Here is a 19,241-nt window from a genome sequence, read left to right as displayed (position 1 = left end):
TTATTTTTTATTTTTGAGGGACAGAGAGCATGAGCGAGGGAGGGACAGAGAGAGAGGGAGACACAGAATCCGAAGCAGGCTCCAGGCTCTGACTGTCAGCACAGAGCCCAATGTGGGGCTCGAACTCATGACCTGGGAGATCATGACCTGAGCCGAAGTCAGATGCTTAACCGACTGAGCCACCCGGGTGCCCCTCTTGAGGTCCTTATCTGAAGAACTGATTAAGATGTTCTGTCCCCAGGGAAAGTATCAGACTCTTCCTCAGGTTCCATGTTCTGGGCTAGAAGCTTTCTATGCATCCTTTCGTTTCACGCTTAAAACTGCCTTCGAAGTCAGTGAAGACAGTTCCACAGGCCCACTACATACACGAGAAAACAGAATCAGAGAGGCTGCACCATCTGGCCGTGCCTGGCCCACAACCAGAAAGGGACAGAACAGCGTAAATTCAGTTCGGTCAGTGGCCCCCGTTCCTAGGCCTTGTACTCAACTCTGCCATCATGTCGTGTCTGGGGACTTGGACAGAGATTTTTGGGTGAATTTTCTCATAAAACTTCAATGGTTTTGTTTTTTGAGATCCTTAGCGGTGTAGAATTAAAGAAAAAGTGCACGTGGGAAATTTTTTTTTTTTGGTCTCCTTGTGTTTATCGTAGAAAAAAGAAGAAAAGCACCCGGAGGTATTCGTGAACTTCATGGAGCCGTGCTACGGCAGCTGCACGGAGCGCCAGCACCACTACTACCTCAGCTACATCGAGGAGTGGTGAGCCCGGGCGGGGGTCCTCCTCTCGGTCGGGTCCCGCCTGAATCCCCGGCGCTGACGGGGGACTTCTTTTCTGTGGGAAGGAGAATGGAGGATGGAGGTGCCTCCAGCACATTTTCCTCTAATGCTGGATGGCGCCTCTCTGACTGCTTCCGTTTCCCATCCTGCGTCATCCTAATTGAAAACCAGCTAATCCTAAAAACCCCATTTTCTCACTAACCCCAGTGGTAGCTTTGCGACAATCCTGCCTTTTAAGGAACTTATTAAAAGTTTCCCTCTGAGAGCAAAAGCTTCCTCTTGACAGATACGTAGCTTAAAGCAAAGCTTCTGTCCAAAATTTCACCAGATCATCCTGTTGCCAGGACGATAGATTTATTGGAAATTCCGACCTGATTTTGTCACGTTTCTGTCAGAAACACTTAGGCTGTTGGCTGGGTCTCCGGGGCTTTATCCTGTGAGCTCAGAAGTCAAGCTGTGTATCTAAAATCTTCTCCCCTGTCTTCAGCCGTGGAGAAGGGTCACTTTCCTCCTTGGCGGCTCGGGAAGTCCTCACGGCCACCACCGTGGGCTCGAGGCGGGTCAGAGCTGCCGCTGGGTTTGAATTTAATGGCCTTCCACTTTTATTCCTTGAAGGGATTTAGTGCTGGCAGCGTCTGCGGCGTCAACAGAAGTCAGCATCCTTGCTCGACAGACAGATCAGGTAAGTTCCACTCTTCTGTCGCTCCTCCGTGAGGCTTTTCTGAGACAGATTCCGGAGGGAGCTGACACTGCGGTGAAGGTTCAGATTGAAGCCGCCTCCCTTTGAATGAGCCTCTGGGTGGGAGCACAGCTGACAGGTGCTGACGTGACCGAGCGCCTCCGGCCGGGTGGCCGAAATGTCGCAGTGGACAGATGTGGCTTTCGGACCCCACAGCTCCTCCACTGTCACAAAAAGCCCTTCTGTCCTTTCTGGATCCACTCATGATCTGTGGAAACACGCGATGAGGTCGCCTTCCAACGGGAGCACGCCTGGATGTCGGAGGCTTTTCTGTCTTGTTCTGTTTTATCACCTTTATTTCTTCGCTCTTGCTTGAACCTGCCCCTTCATTCAGTCAGTTGTAACCTTTCCTTCATTAACGGAGAGAAACGTGCAGATCGTATCAAATCGTGACTCATCAGGGTGCTTTGTCGCCCTTCGGGGCTCCTGGGTGGCTCAGGTGGTAAGCTTCTGATTCGGGGTCAGCTCATGATCTCCTGGTTGGTGGAGGGGGCGTGGGTTCGAGCCCCGCATCAGGCTCTTCACTGACAGCTCGGAGCCTGGAGCTGCTTCGGATTCTGGGTCTTCCCCTCTCTCTGCACCTCCCTTGTCTCACTCGCTCGCTCTCTCAAAAATAAACATTAAGAAATTTTAATTTTTTATAATATTCTTAATTTATTTTTGATAGAGACAGAACATGAGGCGGAGGCAGAGAGAGAAGGAGGCACAGAACCAGAAGCAGGCTCCAGGCTCTGAGCTGTCAGCACAGAGCCTGACGCGGGCCTCGAACCCACGAACATGAGATCTGACCTGAGCCGAAGTCAGAGGCTTAACTGACTGAGCCATTCAGGTGCCCCAAGAAATTTTTAAAAAGCACTTTGTTTCACTTTGAAAAACCACCAGACAGCTAAAAGCGCCCGTGCAAGTAGGCAGCCACCTCCTCCCTTGTCCTTTGTCCTCCTTGCAGACGAGGTGGGCTGAGGTGGCTGTGGGACACGGTCCTCAACGGGTGAGTTATGCAGAGTCACCGTGAGGACACGTGATGATCCAGAAGGTGTTTTTGAAACTTGAGCCTTAAATTAAAAAAAAAATTTAAGTTTTATTTATTTTGAGAGAGAGAGAGAGAGAGAGAGAGCGAGCGTGAACAGGGGAGGAGCAGAAAGAGGGAGAGAGAATCCCAAGCAAGCTCTGCACTGTCAGCGTAGCGCCCTACACAGGGCTCGATCCCATGAACTGCGAGATGTGTCCTGAGCCAAAGTCGAGAGGTAGATGCTTAACCAACAGAGCCCCCTGGACGTCCTGGGCCCGCGTTTCCGGGGGCAACTCCGGACAGGTTGGTGCAGGTATGAGATCCCCGCGCCGTAGTCAGCGTGGGCGGCCCCTCAGAAAGGGTCACGGTGGTGGATATTTTATTCACAAGCGGGGGCTTGGTCTACGAGGGGCAGATCGGCTGATTCGGAACGTTAGCCCCTCACCTGCTCGGAGGCTCATGGCTGTTAGACCGGCTTCCCAGATTTCCGGCTCTCGTCAACACGTAAATCTAAACCGAGTGAATTTTTTTTCTTCTCCTCTGTTTGGACAGCGGTAGGGGAACCAGTGCAGAGCTGCTACCAACGCAGCCTTTTCATCTTCTGCTTCTTTCTTCCAGGTGAATTGGGAGTCTTGGCTCCTGGAGGATTCTAGTCGAGCCGAGCTGCCTGTGACGGACAAGAGCGATGACTCGCTGCCCGTGGGAGTTGCCGTCGACTATACTAACCAAGTGGAAATCACCATCAGTGAGTGTGGCCTGGTGGGGCTTGGTGCAGAGGCCGTCTCCTTGCCAACCATGGTTGATATTTAAATCCCGTTCTACACGCCGCGGGGCGCTTTTCACTTCCAGGAGCGCGTTTCCACTTGAGTGACACAGAGTGTGTGGTGATGACACTAGACTAACCTAACAGATACTCTTGGATGAGATGAGAGGAGACTGTGTGTGTGTGTGTGTGTGTGTGTGTGTGTGTGTGTGTGTGTGTTGTGTGTGTGTGTGTGTGTGTGTGTGTGTAGCAGTGCTTGGGTTAAGACCCAGATCAGAATGGAGACCTCAAGCACTTGGCTTCCAAATCGGGCCTGAGAGTGTGCTCTGAGGACGCCTTCTCCCCGGCTGAAGTGTACAGGGGCCGTGGAGGACCTAACCTACTTTGGCTCTTTTCTTTGCTCTTTGGCCCGTCGGTTTGTAGCAGTGTCCTCATGAAGCACCATTAAGTTCCTGGTCAGGTTATTCAGTCTTATTAGCTCATTTACTTTGATTGTTTTCAAGGCTCCATGGACAAAATGTATGCTAGGACTCAGCTGTGAAGGAATATAAAGTGGTTGGACTCCCCTTTCTGTGTCCTTCTGCGTCTTTTCCAAAGTCTTTGGTCTGTCGATTTTCAGCTAGATCGGCCTCTTCCTAGAGATGCCGGTCTCGGTCACGGGAATAGTGTGACACTGAGACACGCTTGTAAGGCTCGCGGGAGCCTAGAGACCGTCGCGGGCGCCGCAGCACTGCCAGAATGGCGGTTAGGAATGACAGCGGCTCTGAGAGCCTGTTCATCTGTGAATCGGAACACGTGGACTCGAGCTTTACGGTTGGGATGAGTCCTTTCGGCCCCTTCTTGCTCGGGGCAGACTCTCCGTCCCCTTCCCCTTCATGACTTGGTTCTCTTCTCACTTCTGTTTTCTTTTTTAACAGGTGACGAGAAGACTCTCCCTCCTGCTCCAGTACTTCTGCTGCTTTCAACAGATGGAGTGCTTTGTCCGTTTTACATGATCAACCAGAATCCTGGGGTGAAGTCTCTCATCAAGACCCCAGAGCGGCTCTCATTAGAAGGAGAGCGACAGCCTAAGTCGTCAGGTACGTGTGTCTTCCTGCTCCGGCAGTGGGGGAGCTCCACGGGCTTGTTCCGGATGGTCCCCACGGGTACAAACTGCGTAGAGACGCCTGTCGGTCCTGTCCCTCGGCCCCGACTGTCTTCACCAGGCAGGGACTGACTTTTCCTTGAACACATGCGCACTCTTGCTTCCCCTCGCCCACTAGCTTTATTCTCTGACCTTGACTTTGGTGAAAGGGAAGCTCAGCCCCATGGATTTACCCACAATACCCTGTCGTAGTGCCCTGTGTTATGTGGTGTCAGTCCTAAAGACGTTAGCCCAAGGGACTGGTTAAATACGGGATTGTACACGCTGTGAATGTCACATAACTGTCACCAGTGCTGCATTTGTTGACAAAGAGCTGGTGGGATAGATCATGAAAAAGCACTGTATGCTTTATGATTCCTTTCTTATGAGAAAAAAAATATATATATATATTTATATATTGGGAAAACATATATGGGGGAAATGTATGCATATGTATAGGGAAAATACTAGAAAGGTGGATATTAAAATCTAAATAGTGGTTATATCTGGGTGGTGGGAACAAGGGGATTTAGTTTTCTTTAGTTTTTTTTCCCTCCTCTTTGAAAATATTACTTAAGTAATATATGTTTATTGGCAAAAAATTAAAAAATACTAAATCACTTAAGAGTCCCTCAGACATCGGGGCACCTGGGTGGCCCAGTCGGTTAAGCATCCAGTTCGAGTCCCACTTCGGGCTCTGTGCTGACAGAGCCTACTTTGGATTCTGTGTCTCCCTCCCTCTCTCTCTGCCCCTCCCCTGCTCATGCTCTGTCTCGCTCTCAAAAAAAAAAGTCCCTCAGACATCAGGCGATAGCCATAACCCACATTTTGATACGTGTTCTTCATATACACAAATGGACACATATAAACGCTGATATATATTTCCAGATTTTTCACAGTGACCGCTATCACTTGGGAGAACAAAGTCTAAAACTTTCTAAAGGGGGATTGTTTTGTGTTGTCAAATTTCACCACTGTTCTCTTTTTGAATTCTGTGAATATATAACCGTTAAGAGTTTTCTCTGGCTAAAGAAGTGCATATAGGGGCGCCTGGGTGGCTCAGTCGGTTAGCGTCCGGCTTTGGCTCAGGTCATGATCTCGTGGTTCGTGGGTTCGAGCCCCGCGTTGGGCTCTGTGCTGACAGCTCAGAGCCTGGAGCCTGCTTCGGATTCTGTGTCTCCCTCTCTCTCTCTGACCCTACCCTGCTTGTGCTGTCTCTTTCTGTCTCTCAAAAATAAAATAAAAAACATTAAAAAAAATTTTTTTTTTAAATAAAAAAGAAGTGCATATAGCGCGACCAATTCTCTAAGAAAAAGCGTGTTGACCAGTTGGGTCGGAGAAGGTTGACCGTGTATTTTCTTGCTGCTTCCCAGTGCAGAGTGAGTTGTTCAGAAACAGAACCACTCGACACTTGGACTCTTGTCACTCGGCAGTGCGTCCCCAGTAGTAAACCAGGTCACCACGCATAGACGTGGTGATGTTACCGTGGGGCATCTCATTATTTATAGTGTGTGTGTTCTTTGATGGTTGTTTTTTGTAAGCTTATTTATTTATCTTGAGAGAGAGAGGAGAACGCCCACGCACACACGAGCAGGGAGGGGCAGAGAGAGAGTGAAAGAGAATCCCAAGCAGGCTCCGTGCTGTTAGCACAGAGCCCCACGCGGGGCTTGAACTCACAAACCGTGAGACCATGACCCGAGCTGAAACCGAGTAGGACACCCGACCGATGGAGGCGCCCAGGCACCGTTGAGTGGTTCTTCCCTGAAGTGCTCCTGAGCCACAGACTCCCTACGCTTAGTTGTGCGGGCTGCTGGCAAGCAGTGCAGCCTGGGCATTGGGACCCTGCCGAGTGATGTGTGTTTCTTTTTTTTACAAAAAATTTTTTAGGTTTATTTATTTTGAGAGACAGAGATAGTACAAGTTGGGGAGGGTCAGAGAGAGAGAGGGAGACAGAGGATCCCAAGCAGGCTCGTCACCGTCAGCTTGGAGCCCAGTGTGGGGCTCAAATTCACGGAACTGTGAGATCATGACGTGAGCTGAAACCGAGTAGGACACTCGACTGACCGAGCCCGCCGGGCGCACCGGCTGGTGTCTGTTTCCGAGCACAGTTCAGTCGGAAGGACTTCACCGCTAGCCCGTGAAGCCCCAGTGTACCCCAGCAGAGGCCAGTTTTCCTGTTCACCTTTCCTAGAGAAAGGCCCCTCTCCCGTCATGCTTGGTCCAGAGGTGACAGCCAAAGAGGAGTGGCAGAGAGTGGCCAGCAGCCGTAGCTAAAGTCTAGGTGGCGGGTACAGAAGGCATCAGTGGCTCCGCCCCTTCCCACGCCGCAGCGCCGAGGGTGCGGGCTTCAGGGATCAGCAGGAGCACGAGGGTGTTCATGTGCCCAGTTCTGTGTTCAGGTGGGAAGGCGCCTCTGGGTCTGGCATGTACTTTCTGTGGAGGTTGCCGAACACGCCGGGAGCCGCGCGCACTGGCACGTTTGTGCGGTGGTCGGCTCCATCTTCGTTGCGCGAGAGAAGTGTTAACGGAATACATTTACTTGCGTCACACTTCGGGAAGGTGACACTTTACTGGAGTCCTTGTTTTCACGTAGTGAAGGCACAGTTCCGAAGACTCAAGACCCGTTCGTGTAAATGTGTTGGCAGTAAATATTGCTTTCTTATTTATTTATTGTGTTCCTTACTGAGTTGTTTAATTTGGCAAATTATCGTGTTTACTTTATAGAAAGTTTGGAAAACAAAAAAATGTCAACCTGCTTTCTCCTGTTTTTTCATAAACATCTTTCTTCGCGGTTGTCAAGTTCATATACATCATTCGTGTGTAGGTTTTTTAATGTAAATTGTGTTTCCTGCGTTCTTAATCTTGGTGATTCATTTAAAGGACTGACTGCTTACTATTCCACTGAACGTCTTTTACCATTTGTGTAAAAAGATGCTAAATGTCTTTTTCATTTTTTAGGTTAATTTTATAGGCTTTATTCTTAGAAGTGGGATGACTGAGTCCATTTTTTAATGATTTTTGAGACCTAATGCCAAAGTGTTTTCTAAAAGATGCTCTATTAGGTACCCACTAGTGATAAAGATTTCAGGTTTATTTTACCCTTCCAAACATAGGGGATTAGATATATTTAAAGTTTGATCATTTAGAAAATAGTCAAAAATATGCCTTGTTTAAATTTGCGCTTCTTTGATTAGGCAGATTCATCAGTTATGTATTTTGTGAATTAGGTATCTGAATTATATCAGAATCCTGAAATTTCTTAATCTCAATTTGTATGAGCTTTTTAAAAAATATAAAACATATTGTCTTTTGCTACAGATTTTTTATCTACTTTTTATTTATGTAACTGTCTTTAGGCTGTCAAATCTTTTTTTAACATTTATTCATTTATTTTGAGAGAGAGAAAGAGAGCAAGCAGGGGTCGGGCAGAGAGGGAGGGCCAGAATTCCCAAGCAGGCTCCATGCTGGGCTTGAACCCACAGACTGTGATATCATATCATGACCTGACCTTAGATCAAGAGTTGGACGATTAACCAACTGCCTCAAGGCAGTCAAATACTTGATTTTTTTTTTTGTCACTTCCAAATTTCAAGTTGTTAGACTCTCAGTGATTTTACTGACTTTCTGCCTCCTTGTTTTTGAGATGTATGTATACATGTGTTTTTAAATTATTATTATTATTTTTTAGTTTATTTACTTATTTTGAGAGAGAGAGCAAGCAGGGGAGGGACAGAGAAAAGGAGAAACAGAATCCCAAGCAGGCTCCGCATCATCCCTGCAGAGCCTGATGCAGGGCTTGAAACCACAAACCGTGAGATCAGGACCTGAGCTGAGATCAGGAGTCAGATGCTTAACCAGCTGAGCCACCCAGGCACCCCTACATGTGTTTCTATATATGTAGATGTCTTTAATTTATGTGGAATTGCTTTTAGGCACTATTATGAAGTAGAAGTCTGAATTAAAGGTTTTTCTTAATTGTTGATGAAACGCTGCAGAATGGTTTGTTTTTCATTGTAACATAAAGAGGTGCTTTTTTTTTTTATGCCTTTCCCTGTTTCCTTTTTCTTTTAAAGTTTTTTCAGTTTACTGGGTTTTTTTTTTTTAAGTTTATTTATTTTGAGGTGGGGGGTAGAGAGGGAGGGAGAAGGAGAATACCAAGCAGGCTCATCCCCCCAGCGCGGAGCCTCACATGGGGCTCAGTCTCACGACTGTGAGATCATAACCGGAGCTGAAACCAAGAGTCGAACCCTTAACTGACTGAGCCTCCCAGGTGCCCCCTCCCCAGAGTTGGGTTCATCCTCCCACGTGAAGTTCGCTGTGGCAAGTCCAACGTCAGCCCCCTCTTCCCTCCCCCCTTCTCGAGCCAGGACGGTTCTCTCTGACTCCAGTCTGCCACGAGCCCTTTTCTGCCTCGCGGGCTTCCGTTGTGATGCTGCTAATTTCTCCCTTCTCTTTGTGCGTTTTGGTCACTGCAGGGAGCACCCCCACCACCCCGACCTCCTCTCCAGCCCCGCAGAAGCTCGACGCTCCAGCCCCGGCCGCACCGGCCTCCGGGCCGCCGTCCTCGCCGGCCGCTCCCCCCTCCACCTTCTCTTTACCTTCCGCTGTGTTCCCCTTCGGGTCCGCGTCGCTGAAGCCGCCTGGTCCTGCCGCAGGGGAGCCCCCTCCGCACTCCAGCGCCTCTGGCGCGTCTCTCTTCCCTTTCGGGCACCCTTCTCAAGCCTCCCTGGCGTCCAGCCTTCTGGCCTCTCCCATGGTGCCGCCCGCTGCCTCGTTCTCCTTCGGACCATCGGGTTTTAAGCCCACCCTGGAAAGCACCCCGATGCCAAGTGTGTCTGCTCCAAACGTAGGAATGAAGCCCTCCTTCCCCACCGCGGCCTCTGCGGTCAAGGCCAACCTCGGTGAGAAGTAAGTAACTCGTAACAAAAGAGTGCTTCTGCGGGAGCAGGAGTGGAAATACTGCGCGGTCGTCCCCGGAAGTGGTCATGTGAGTGGGGCTACGGGTAGAGTTTCTCTTTCGGCCTGTCTTCCCAGGTTATCCTTGTAAGTGGTGAAAACTCAGACTACATAAAAGATTTCCATTTAATCGGTGGATAGAGTCCAGGAGAGGCTCTTAGAATTTCTTGTTTTTAAATCATTAGAGGTTTACATTTAAATGATCGTTGTTGCTTTTTCAGATTTAAACTGTAGGTGATATTCCTTATTTTACAACGTGAGGCGATAAGGAATATGCATCCTGTGCAGGGAACGAATCTCTTGTAGCCCTTTGCCCCTGTGTCCACCCTTCACTCTCTGGACGGCGCTCTGGCAGCCGCCCCGTCGCCTGTGACGCTGTGCACCTGTCAGGTGACTCCGCGGGACAGGCGCGGGGCGTCTCCTTGTTCTTCGAGGACCGTCCCGATCCTGTCGCATGATCGCCACTCTCTGCGTGTGGGCGCCCCAGCAGCCCACGCCTGTCCTGCTGCTTAACTTTGTCCCTGGTTCTGGTCTCCCCACGAGAAGGCAAGCCCCTTGGCGAAAGTGACCCCCTCCACCTTGTCACCCTCCCAGCTCTCCCCCACTCATCCCTGCTACCTCTTGTTGCCCTGGACGTGGTGCTGGCTGTGGCCACCGTTGCTGCCACTGTCCCGTTGGTATCAAGTCGCCACACAGCCTCCCTGCCCAGCGGTTGCCTGGTGTCCATTTTGTCGCTGTACCGTGAATTACGTCGCTGACTTCTGCCCTGCAGGTGAAGCTCAGCTTTCCCTTCCCGTCAGCATCCCCACAACAGTGATCTCCTTCCTTCTTTTTCACTCCCCAGAAGGGGGGATCGCCCAAAGCGAGTCCTCAGTGATTTCCTTGGCAGAGAGAGAATGCCAGCCTCTCCCCATAGTGGAGTCCCGGCCTCCCTTTCTTACTTAGCTTGATGGAATGGAAGTCAGTATTTCATGTCCTGATAAACCTCATTTCTCCTTCGCATTAAATACTTACATTGAGTAGTTTACTTCTAAATATGCAGAAGATCATTGTTTTCCTTGCAGTGATTTATACGAAATAGTCAACATTTATTTTTCACAGAGGCAAAAGCATGGGGATAGTAAGTTGTCACTCGGTAGCGTTGCTCAGGGCCCGTGTGAAGGGGCCTCAGGGCGGGCCCTCCTCACGCAGTCGGACCGCCGTTTCAGGTTCACTGCCGTGGCTCCCTCCACCCCTGCCGTCAGCTCCCAGGCCGCACCCACGCCGCCGCCGTTCCCCTCCACCTCCAAGCCGGCTGCTTCTGGACCGCTCAGCCACCCCACGCCCCTCTCGGCGTCCGGCTCCGCGTCGTCAAAGCCCTCGGTCTCCTCCTCAGCATCAGGTATGGTTTTAAGGAAATCAGCCCTCAATTCTTAGGTTTGCATGTCTCACCTGCGAGGAATCCTAGCTCACGTAGTCAGGCCAGATTATTCTTTCTTGCTTCCGGTGGCTCACACTGATGTGCTGTGACGCCCGTACTCTGGGGAGAATTGCCGTGGCCTCGACGTTTCTCACGGAGCTAAGTGTGCGTGGTGGCCCAGAGGAGGCGTCTGCGGTGGCGTCTGCCTTCGGGTGCAGCCTGCCCTGCGTGCGGCGGGTGCAGAGCAGTTCGCCGGGCTGGGCGGAGGGAGAAGCCTGTGGCGGCGGCCAAGCTTGCGCCCCCGTGGTGGTTGCGGGTCTTTGCCCCCAGCTCTACTGTAAGCGCGCTTGCCGCGGGCCGCTCAGAAGTGGAGATCGTTACCATAGCCGAGAGGAATCGATGTGCGTGATTCAACCCCGTGACAGATGTAGCTGGCCTTTCTTTCCTTCCTTCATCCCGCGAGAGGTTGCATCGGTTGGGCAATGAAAACCGTCAAGCTTGCTAACATTTTGCACCATTTGCTTCGCATCTTTATCTTTTAACGTAAATTTTTTTCCTAAGACACTGGAGAGTTCCTTAACCCTGAGTATATTAAGTATGTATCTCTTAAATTTTTTTTTAATGTTTATTCATTTTTGAGAGAGAGAGAGAGAGGCAGAGTGTGAGCAGGAAGGGAGTCAGAGAAAGGGGGAGACACAGAATCGGAAGCAGGCTCCAGGCTCCGAGCTGTCAGCACAGAGCCCGACGTGGGGCTCGAACCCACGAACTGTGAGATCAGACCTGATCCGAAGTCGGACGCTTCACTGACTGAGCCCCCAGGCGCCCCGGATGTCTCTCGTAAATACCAGGGTATCTGACACATTAGCATGCTCAGGGGACTCAGCAGTAATCTGATCTGCAGCGCACACTGAGGTTTCCACTGTTGTCCCAATAGTGTTCTTTAGGGCTTTTCCCCTCCAGTCAAGGACCACATATTCTATCTCCTTAGTGTCAGTGTCACACATTTCTTCGCCCTGTTCATCTTCCTAAGCATTGATGTTTGTGAAGAGGTCAGGCCGCTAGGCAGGGAGCTGGTCGTCCACGTGGATGTGATTGTTTCAAGGTGACGAGACTCCGTTTCATTGAGCATTTTGGGTGGTAGCACCACGTGGGTGACGTGTATTGCGTGGTCTCGTTTTGTCCCGACGCGAGGAGTGCTCGCTGGCTTCCATGGCTAAGGTGGCGTCTGCCCGATGCGTCAGGGGACTGTTTTCACACGTGCCAGCAATACTACGTAGCCAGACGTGTTTGTGCAGCCATTTAGTGTGTGAGCATCAGGAATAAGGTTATCTTGGTAACTGTTGAGCAGGCTCTGAGCTGAGAATTCCTGAAATCCTCTCTCTTACCTATTTCTCAGGAGAGAAACTGCCTGATGGAGTTTACCAGCGTCACCTCGTTCCGGGACTTTCCCTCAAATTCTGAAAGACAGACCTAGAAAGTTACGGAGTCATGTCTTAGTCTTCACATCTGCTGTCAGTGTAGGAAAGAAGGGGTGAGCCAGGATGTGCGTGCTCTCTGTCTCCACCGCTCACCACCCACGTCTCCCTGCCCTTCCATTGCCGTTATTTCATTCTTCTATTTACTTACTTACTTACTTACTTATTTATTCATTCTTTTTAAGCTGGCTCCATACCCAGTGTGGGGTTTGAACTCACGACCCCAAGATCAAGGGTCATATGCTCCACCCGACCGAGCCAGCCAGGTGCCCCCTGCCATTATTTAATTATTTTTGTTTTATACATATACTTTTTAATGTTTCATTTATTTTTTGAGAGAGAGAGAGAGACAGCATGAGCAGGGGAGGGGCAGAGAGAGAGGGAGACACAGAATCCGAAGACAGGCTCCAGGCTCTGAGCTAGCTGTCAGCACAGAGCCCGACGTGGGGCTTGAACCCACGAACCGTGAGATCATGACCTGAGCTGAAGCTGGACGCTAAACCGACTGAGCCACCCAGGCGCCCCGCCATTATTAATTCTTAAAGTTTGGATGGTCCTAGGTTATTGGATCACAACCTCAGTAGCATGCTAGACTCACGGGGGGGTCTCTTCCCTGACGGTTCAGTCAGGCTCTCTAGAGGTGAGGCTTAGGGATGAGTTTTTGGTGTGTTTGTTTTTTATTTATTTATTTTTTGTCTTTATTTTATTTTGAGAGACAGAGAGCAAGCAGGGGAGGGTCAGAGAGAGAGGGAGACACAGAATCTGAAGCAGGGTCCAGGCTCTAAGCTGTCAGCACAAAGCCTGACGTGGGGCTCGAACCCACAGACTGTGAGATCATGACCTGAGCCAAAGTCAGATGCTCAACCGACTGAGCCACCCAGGCGCCCAATTGTGTGTTTGTTTTTTACATGCTCCCTAGGGGATTCTAAAGTACAGCAGGGCAAAGCTTGTTTTAGAAGCTTCCAGGAGGGTCCTGAAGACCCTGTGAGTTCTTACAAGGTGACAGGATTATGTAAACTTTGTTCTCGGTTCTCAGAGGTGCAGCAGGAGCCTCTGGGGAGTAAGGACGGGCCAAATGGCCAGGCTCCTGGGCCTGCACAAAAGTACATGTACCTACTTTCAGATATTCCAGTTTTACCTGCTTCATAAAAGAGTTTCACGTCTGGAAATGTAATATGTGTTTTTTAGTTATCTTAGAACAGGCTCAGAACCGTGGACATCACTCTTAGTAACAAAAATCATAAAATTGTCAGAGAAGGGCCGGGGACACTGGGCAGCTTATTTCTTAGATCTGAGGGAAGGACACATACGTGGGTAGAAAGAATGGGCACAGACGCTGTTCTCACGGCCTTCTTGTTCCCGCAGGGCGGTCCGCTCAGGGCAGCCCGGGCCCAGCGGCCTCGATGGTCCAGAAGTCCCCCAGGGTAGCCCCCCCGGTGGCAAAGGCGGGCGCTCCCCAGGTATGTTGAAACTGCACTTCCGGTGCCGTTTGTTCGTGCAGACGGTCCTACGTGTTTATGATAAAACGGGTTTTCATGTTTTAGAATTCATACCTTTGAAATAGAACTCAGGACTACGTGACGGGAAATCCTACAGCACGAGCTTTGAACATTTGTACGCACATGAAAGCCATTTATCTCCTCCCCAGAGCCTTAGCGCTGTCTTCCCTGCAGGTTCCGAGCTGGTCCACGCTGCGCTGTTCGCTTTGTTGGATTCTCTTCCTGTCTGAAAGGACTGGAACCCCTGATTTTTCTCTCATTTCCAAAGTAACTGACTAATCCATCCAGGGTCTTCTGTCTCTGTGCATTCCCATAAGATTTCGGTTTATCTTACTTTTATTAACGTATAATACACGTAGGAGAAAACATAGACACGTACACCAGCTGCATTCGCCTTGGTAACCGACACCTGATCAAGAAACGGAACTACCAGGACCCCAGGATTCTCCCTCGCGTGTGCCTTCTAGTTAGCCCCTTGCCCAAGGGAGCTCCCTGCTCTGATCTTTCTTTTACATTTATTTATTTTTGAGAGACAAAGTGAGACAGAGCACAAGTGGGGGAGGTAGAGAGAGAGAAAGAGACACAGAATCCAAAGACAGGCTCTAGGCTCTGAGCTAGCTGTCAGCACAGAGCCCGACATGGGGCTCGAACCCACAAACCATGAGATCTGACCTGAGCTGAAGTCAGAGGCTCAACCGACAGCCACCCAGGCGCCCCCCTGCTGTGAGTTCTTACAGCAAAGCTTAGTTTGGCCTGTTCATACCTTCTCTAAAATGGAGTCACACAGTATGTTTTCTTTTCTTTCCTTTTTTTTTTTTTTTTTTTTTTTTTACACAGTACGTATTCTTGTGTTTGGCTCAACGTTATGTTTGTGAAATCGATCATATCATTGTGACTATGTGGAATTCATCAGGTGGTTATACTACTAGTGTTTATCGTGCCCTTGACACATCTAAAGAGCTTCCAGGTATAAGTTCTCGCGAGCAGCATTGCTGTGCCCGTGGCAGTTGGTGTCTCCAGGGGAACATAGGTGTGCATTTCTGTTGGGCATGCACCCAGGACGGATTGCCGGGCCGGCGCCGTGAACTCCCCCAGGGATTCTGCGGCGGTTCAGCTCGTCCACATCCTCTCCAGCCTTGGTAGCTTTCATTTTTGTTGTTGTTGTATTTTGTGGTTTTAATTATAGTATTTTCCTAAAATGGAGCCTTTTTTCCATATGATTTTGGCCATTTGAATGTCTTCTTTTATGTGGTGTCTGTTCTCAAGTCTTTGATCTATTTTCCTCCAGGGCTGTCTGTCGTCTTAGTGATTTGTAAGAGTTCCTTGTCAGGTACACATGCACGCACATGCACGTGCACACATACGCACACGCGCACACACATTGTGTCTCTGTGAATTGCCTTCATTCTATTTGTGGTTTCTTTTGATGACTTAATATTTAGTTCTTGGTGCCATTCAGTACATCAGCTTTTCTTTTATGATTAGTGCTCTTTGTGTTGTTTTAGAAATCATTTCTGGTTCCAAGGTCAAAAGGCTTCTTCCTATGTTGTTTTTCTGTTTTGTTTTTAAAAATATTTTTTTTACTGTTTATTTTTGAGAGAAAGTGTGAGCGGGGAAGGGGCAGAGAGAGAGGGAGACACAGCATCTGAAGCAGGCTCCAGGCTCCGAGCCGTCAGCACCGAGCCCGATGCGGGGCTTGAGCTCACGAACCATGAGATCGTGACCTGAGCTGTAGTTGGACGCTCAACCGACTGAGCCACCCAGGCGCCCCACGCTTTCTTGTGTTTTTCTAAAAGCTTTATTATTTTAGTTTTCATATTTAGATTTATAATTTGTCACTTCAGTTATTTCTATGGTCTAACTTACAGAGAATTTTAGGTCACTTTCCCCCGCGACTATTTGCGTGCCCACAGGACCAGAGTCCTGGTTTTTCTTTCTCTTTCCCAGCCAGCCCTGCTCCTGCGTGCAGCGTGCACCCGTACAGGCATAATGTAAACGCCCAGGTGGCGGGTCTGGTTTTAGGCATAGCGTATGACACATGGTACTTGTTAGATACGTGTTTGCTGGTTCTCTATGTGTTCCTTGTTGTAGGTATCAAATAATCTAACAGCCATCTCTGTAACGTCTTTTAAGGTCTGTCCGGCAGAATTCTTGATTTCTGTCTCCCCCACAGCCACTCCAGGCCGTTCGCTCCAGCCCCAAACCCAGAAGTCCTTCCAGATTCCTCTATTGAACAGAACCTCCCCTTAGTCCTTACTAGTGGAAGGTTTTTTTCAGCTCTGCTCGGTGGGGCGTGTGTGTGACATAAATCCATGTCTCTGTCGCCCCTGCTAATGTCCTGTTTCAGGCCATTGTCCTCTCTTGCCTCATTACCCTCCTGACTGACCTCCCTATTTTTTCTCCCTCTCACCTACCTCTGTGTTCCACTTAGCAGCAGGAGGGACTTTTAAAACCATAAAGCCAAGAATAAACTCTCCTGGAACTCCCAGTAGCTTCCCTGCGCACTTAGAGAAACGCCCAGACTCCCTGGTGTAGTTGTCCACGACCTTCTCCAGCCTCCTCCCTGACTTCGCTGTGCCCTCGCGTGCTCGCTCTGCCACCAACATGCCACGCGTCTTTCGTGCCTCACGTTCTTTGCACTCGCTCTCCTCACTGCCGGGAGGTGCTTCCCCCAGAACTTCCCGGAGCTTTTGGCTCAACCTCGGGGCTGGTTCAGAGACCGCTCGGTGAGGGCGTTCTGGGCGGCTCACTTCCAGCGGCGCCCCCTTTCTCTTCCGCCGTGTCACTGTCCCCAGGAGGATGTCCAGTTCCACGAGAGTAGGGAGACACTCCCCCCGCCCCGTCGTGCTCCCCCCTCCACTGTCGAGAACAGCCGTACACAAGTAGGCACCCGGTCAGTATGGGCTCGCAGGAACAAGCGAGGAGCAGCGAGCGTATCACGAGGGTCAAGGGCTGAGGCAGCGGCTTCCGGAAGCCGCATATCCGGTGGGGATGCGCCTGTCAACCTCTTGCCTTCCGTTTCAGGCGAAATCACTTCAGCCTCCAGGTACGGAAAAGCAGGGCCATGCGTGGAAAGAGTCGGATCCCGTGATGGCTGGAATCGGGGAGGAGGTAAAGTGGACCCCGCAGGCTTCCCCAGCAGCAGCTCTGGCCGTGGGACGGGGGTGGTGCTGGGTGCAGAGCCCCGCACCAGCCTTTTGTTCTGGCGGCCGGCCGTGGCGCGTCCCCGGGGTCCGCACCTGCTGGGGCGCAGGAGCAGGGGCCGTGCTGCCGAGTCCTTCAGACTGAGGGGCTGCCCCCCCTGTGGCTTCTGCAGATCGCACACTTTCAGAAGGAGCTGGCAGAGCTGAAAGCCCGGACCGCCAAAGCCTGTTTCCAAGTGGGCACTCCGGAGGAGATGAAGCTGTTGCGGACGGGGTCCGACGACCTGCACACCTTCCTCCTGGAGATCAAAGAGGCCACGGAGGTGTGTGCTTGCCGACGCTCTTCCGAGTTGAACCGCACTCTTAGGAGTTGCTCTCCTAGTGCTCCGTGGGCGCCCGTGCTCTGTGTGCGAGGAGCACTTGTGCTGGTGGTCGGAGGGACGCGTCGTTTACCTAGGACGCCCAGGTTCACACCCGCCCTTCAGCACTTGTGAATGGTGTGACTTTGAACAAGTTAGCCTAGCCATGCCAGGTTTTAGTTTTCTCGTATGGAAAATGGCATAATGTTCGTGTCTGCCCCACTCACACCTTCGGGGCACTCCATGAAAACCCATTACCGTTGCTAGTTTCGGCACATTTGAAAATTTACCATATTTTGTAGTAAATGGTTGGGTTATAACAAAGAGGGCTGAGGGGCCTATCTGGTCTAAAAATACCACGTATTCAATGTTCGTGGTATTTACTGTGTTACTATTACTACCGGTCCCTGCGTGCCCGCACTGTGGAGTCTGCTGAATCCTCAGACCGTCCTGGTTGCTAGGTGCTGTTTGCTTTGTCTCTCTTGCAAGTCAACAGGCCAAAGGATAGAGAGGTGAAATAATTTGTCCAAAGCTGCCCAGTTTCCACACGCCAGTCCCAGAGTGTCTGCCTCCAGAGCCCTGCCCTTAGCGTGTTCCGAAGGAGGAGCGGCCTCCAGGGAGTCGGCAGTGATTCCCTTGGGGCGCAGGACCGTGGGTGCTGCCCACAGTCTTCCTCCGTTCTCTGAGTTTCCGGCCAACAGAGTCTGTGTTTTGTTTGTTTTTAATATAATTTTTTTTTAGTGTTTATTTATTTTTGAGAGACAGAGACAGAGCGTGAACAGGGCAGGGGCAGGGAGAGAGGGAGACACAGAATCCGAAGCAGGCTCCAGGCTCCAAGCTGTCAGTATAGAGCCCAATGCGGGGCTCGAACTCCCAGACCGTGAGCTCCTGACCCGAGCCAAAGTCAGATGCTTAACCGACTGAGCCACCCAGGCGCCCTGCGGATTTTTAATAAGGAAAAAAAAATTTTTTTTAAAGTGAACATCAGTACTTTTCTACGCAGCGAGTTTCTTTTTTGTGTGACTGTTCAGACACGTGTGTCACATTAACTGTCCGAGAAACCCCACCTTCCGTGATCTGGACAGAAAGGTTCGTTTCTTAGAAATGCCACTTTTTTTCTTGGTATTAAAACATCCTTGTAACTTTTCTAGTCTCTTCACGGAGATATAAGTACCCTGAAAACAACCTTACTCGAGGGCTTTGCTGGCGTTGAAGAAGCCAGAGAACAGAACGAGAGAAACTGTGACTCTGGGTACGTGCACCTGCTCTACAAGCGGCCCCTGGATCCCAAGAGCGAAGCGAAGCTCCAGGTAAGAGGATCCGGCCCGGGGCAGGGGGGCGGGGGGGAGGGTGTGCTGCTGCCAGCCACCTCCTGCCAGGCCACCTCCTCGGAGAGGCCCTGCTTCTGAGCACTGCCCCTGAGAAGCCAATCACTTACCCGCTTGGCACAGACGTCCTCAGCTGTGACCAAGAAAACAGCACTTTTCCACTTAATTGTGTTAGGGTGAAAAAAAACATGAGAATTCTTTATTAAACTTTAAGCTTGGTGGCAAGCGTACCATTGGGAAAAATACGTGTTTATAAATCAGATAACGAACAATAACTGTTCATGTGCCGGTTGCTCATTGAGTGCTAGCACTCTGGACTGGAAAACCAGCTGCTCCACAACGTGAGGGTTACCGATCCCGGGATGCAGAGAAGGAAGTCGAGGCCCGCGGGCTGAGGGGCTCGGCCCTGGTGAGGTTTGTTAGTGCGAGCGGAACCAGATCAAGGGCTCCACCTGCGGGGGCTCTTTCCCATGCGGACGTCAGCACGGTCACCTCTGTCATCATTCATGCCTATTCTTATTTCCGTTGCGGCGAAGTCTGGTTTTTGTTTCCAGCTTTCAATTCACTGAAATTCATTGCCTCTTGAGCCTTGGCGGGGTCACCTCCCACCTCCTCGCATTTGCCTGGGGTCCTGGTCGGAAAGGTGCACAGGCGGCCGCTCTGGTCTTCCTCA

General features: G+C 50.5%; 1 protein-coding gene across 1 annotated transcript in view; it reads left to right on the top strand.

Annotated features, from left to right (window-relative positions):
* Positions 1 to 19,241, top strand: part of NUP214 (nucleoporin 214) — a 91,745-nt gene that overhangs the window by 7,679 nt on the left and 64,825 nt on the right. Inside the window, exons 8-17 of the mRNA XM_029921055.1 lie at positions 651 to 757; positions 1,391 to 1,457; positions 3,142 to 3,268; positions 4,204 to 4,365; positions 8,885 to 9,317; positions 10,574 to 10,746; positions 13,605 to 13,699; positions 16,763 to 16,849; positions 17,055 to 17,204; positions 18,392 to 18,550. Of these exons, the coding sequence (XP_029776915.1) occupies positions 651 to 757; positions 1,391 to 1,457; positions 3,142 to 3,268; positions 4,204 to 4,365; positions 8,885 to 9,317; positions 10,574 to 10,746; positions 13,605 to 13,699; positions 16,763 to 16,849; positions 17,055 to 17,204; positions 18,392 to 18,550 (1,560 nt within the window). The remainder of the gene's footprint in view (positions 1 to 650; positions 758 to 1,390; positions 1,458 to 3,141; positions 3,269 to 4,203; positions 4,366 to 8,884; positions 9,318 to 10,573; positions 10,747 to 13,604; positions 13,700 to 16,762; positions 16,850 to 17,054; positions 17,205 to 18,391; positions 18,551 to 19,241) is intronic.

Source organism: Suricata suricatta, chromosome 13, assembly GCF_006229205.1.
Source record: "Suricata suricatta isolate VVHF042 chromosome 13, meerkat_22Aug2017_6uvM2_HiC, whole genome shotgun sequence".
Taxonomy (NCBI): domain Eukaryota; kingdom Metazoa; phylum Chordata; class Mammalia; order Carnivora; family Herpestidae; genus Suricata; species Suricata suricatta.
Note: the sequence above shows the minus strand (reverse complement) of the source record. Positions and strands in the feature narration are given on the sequence as shown.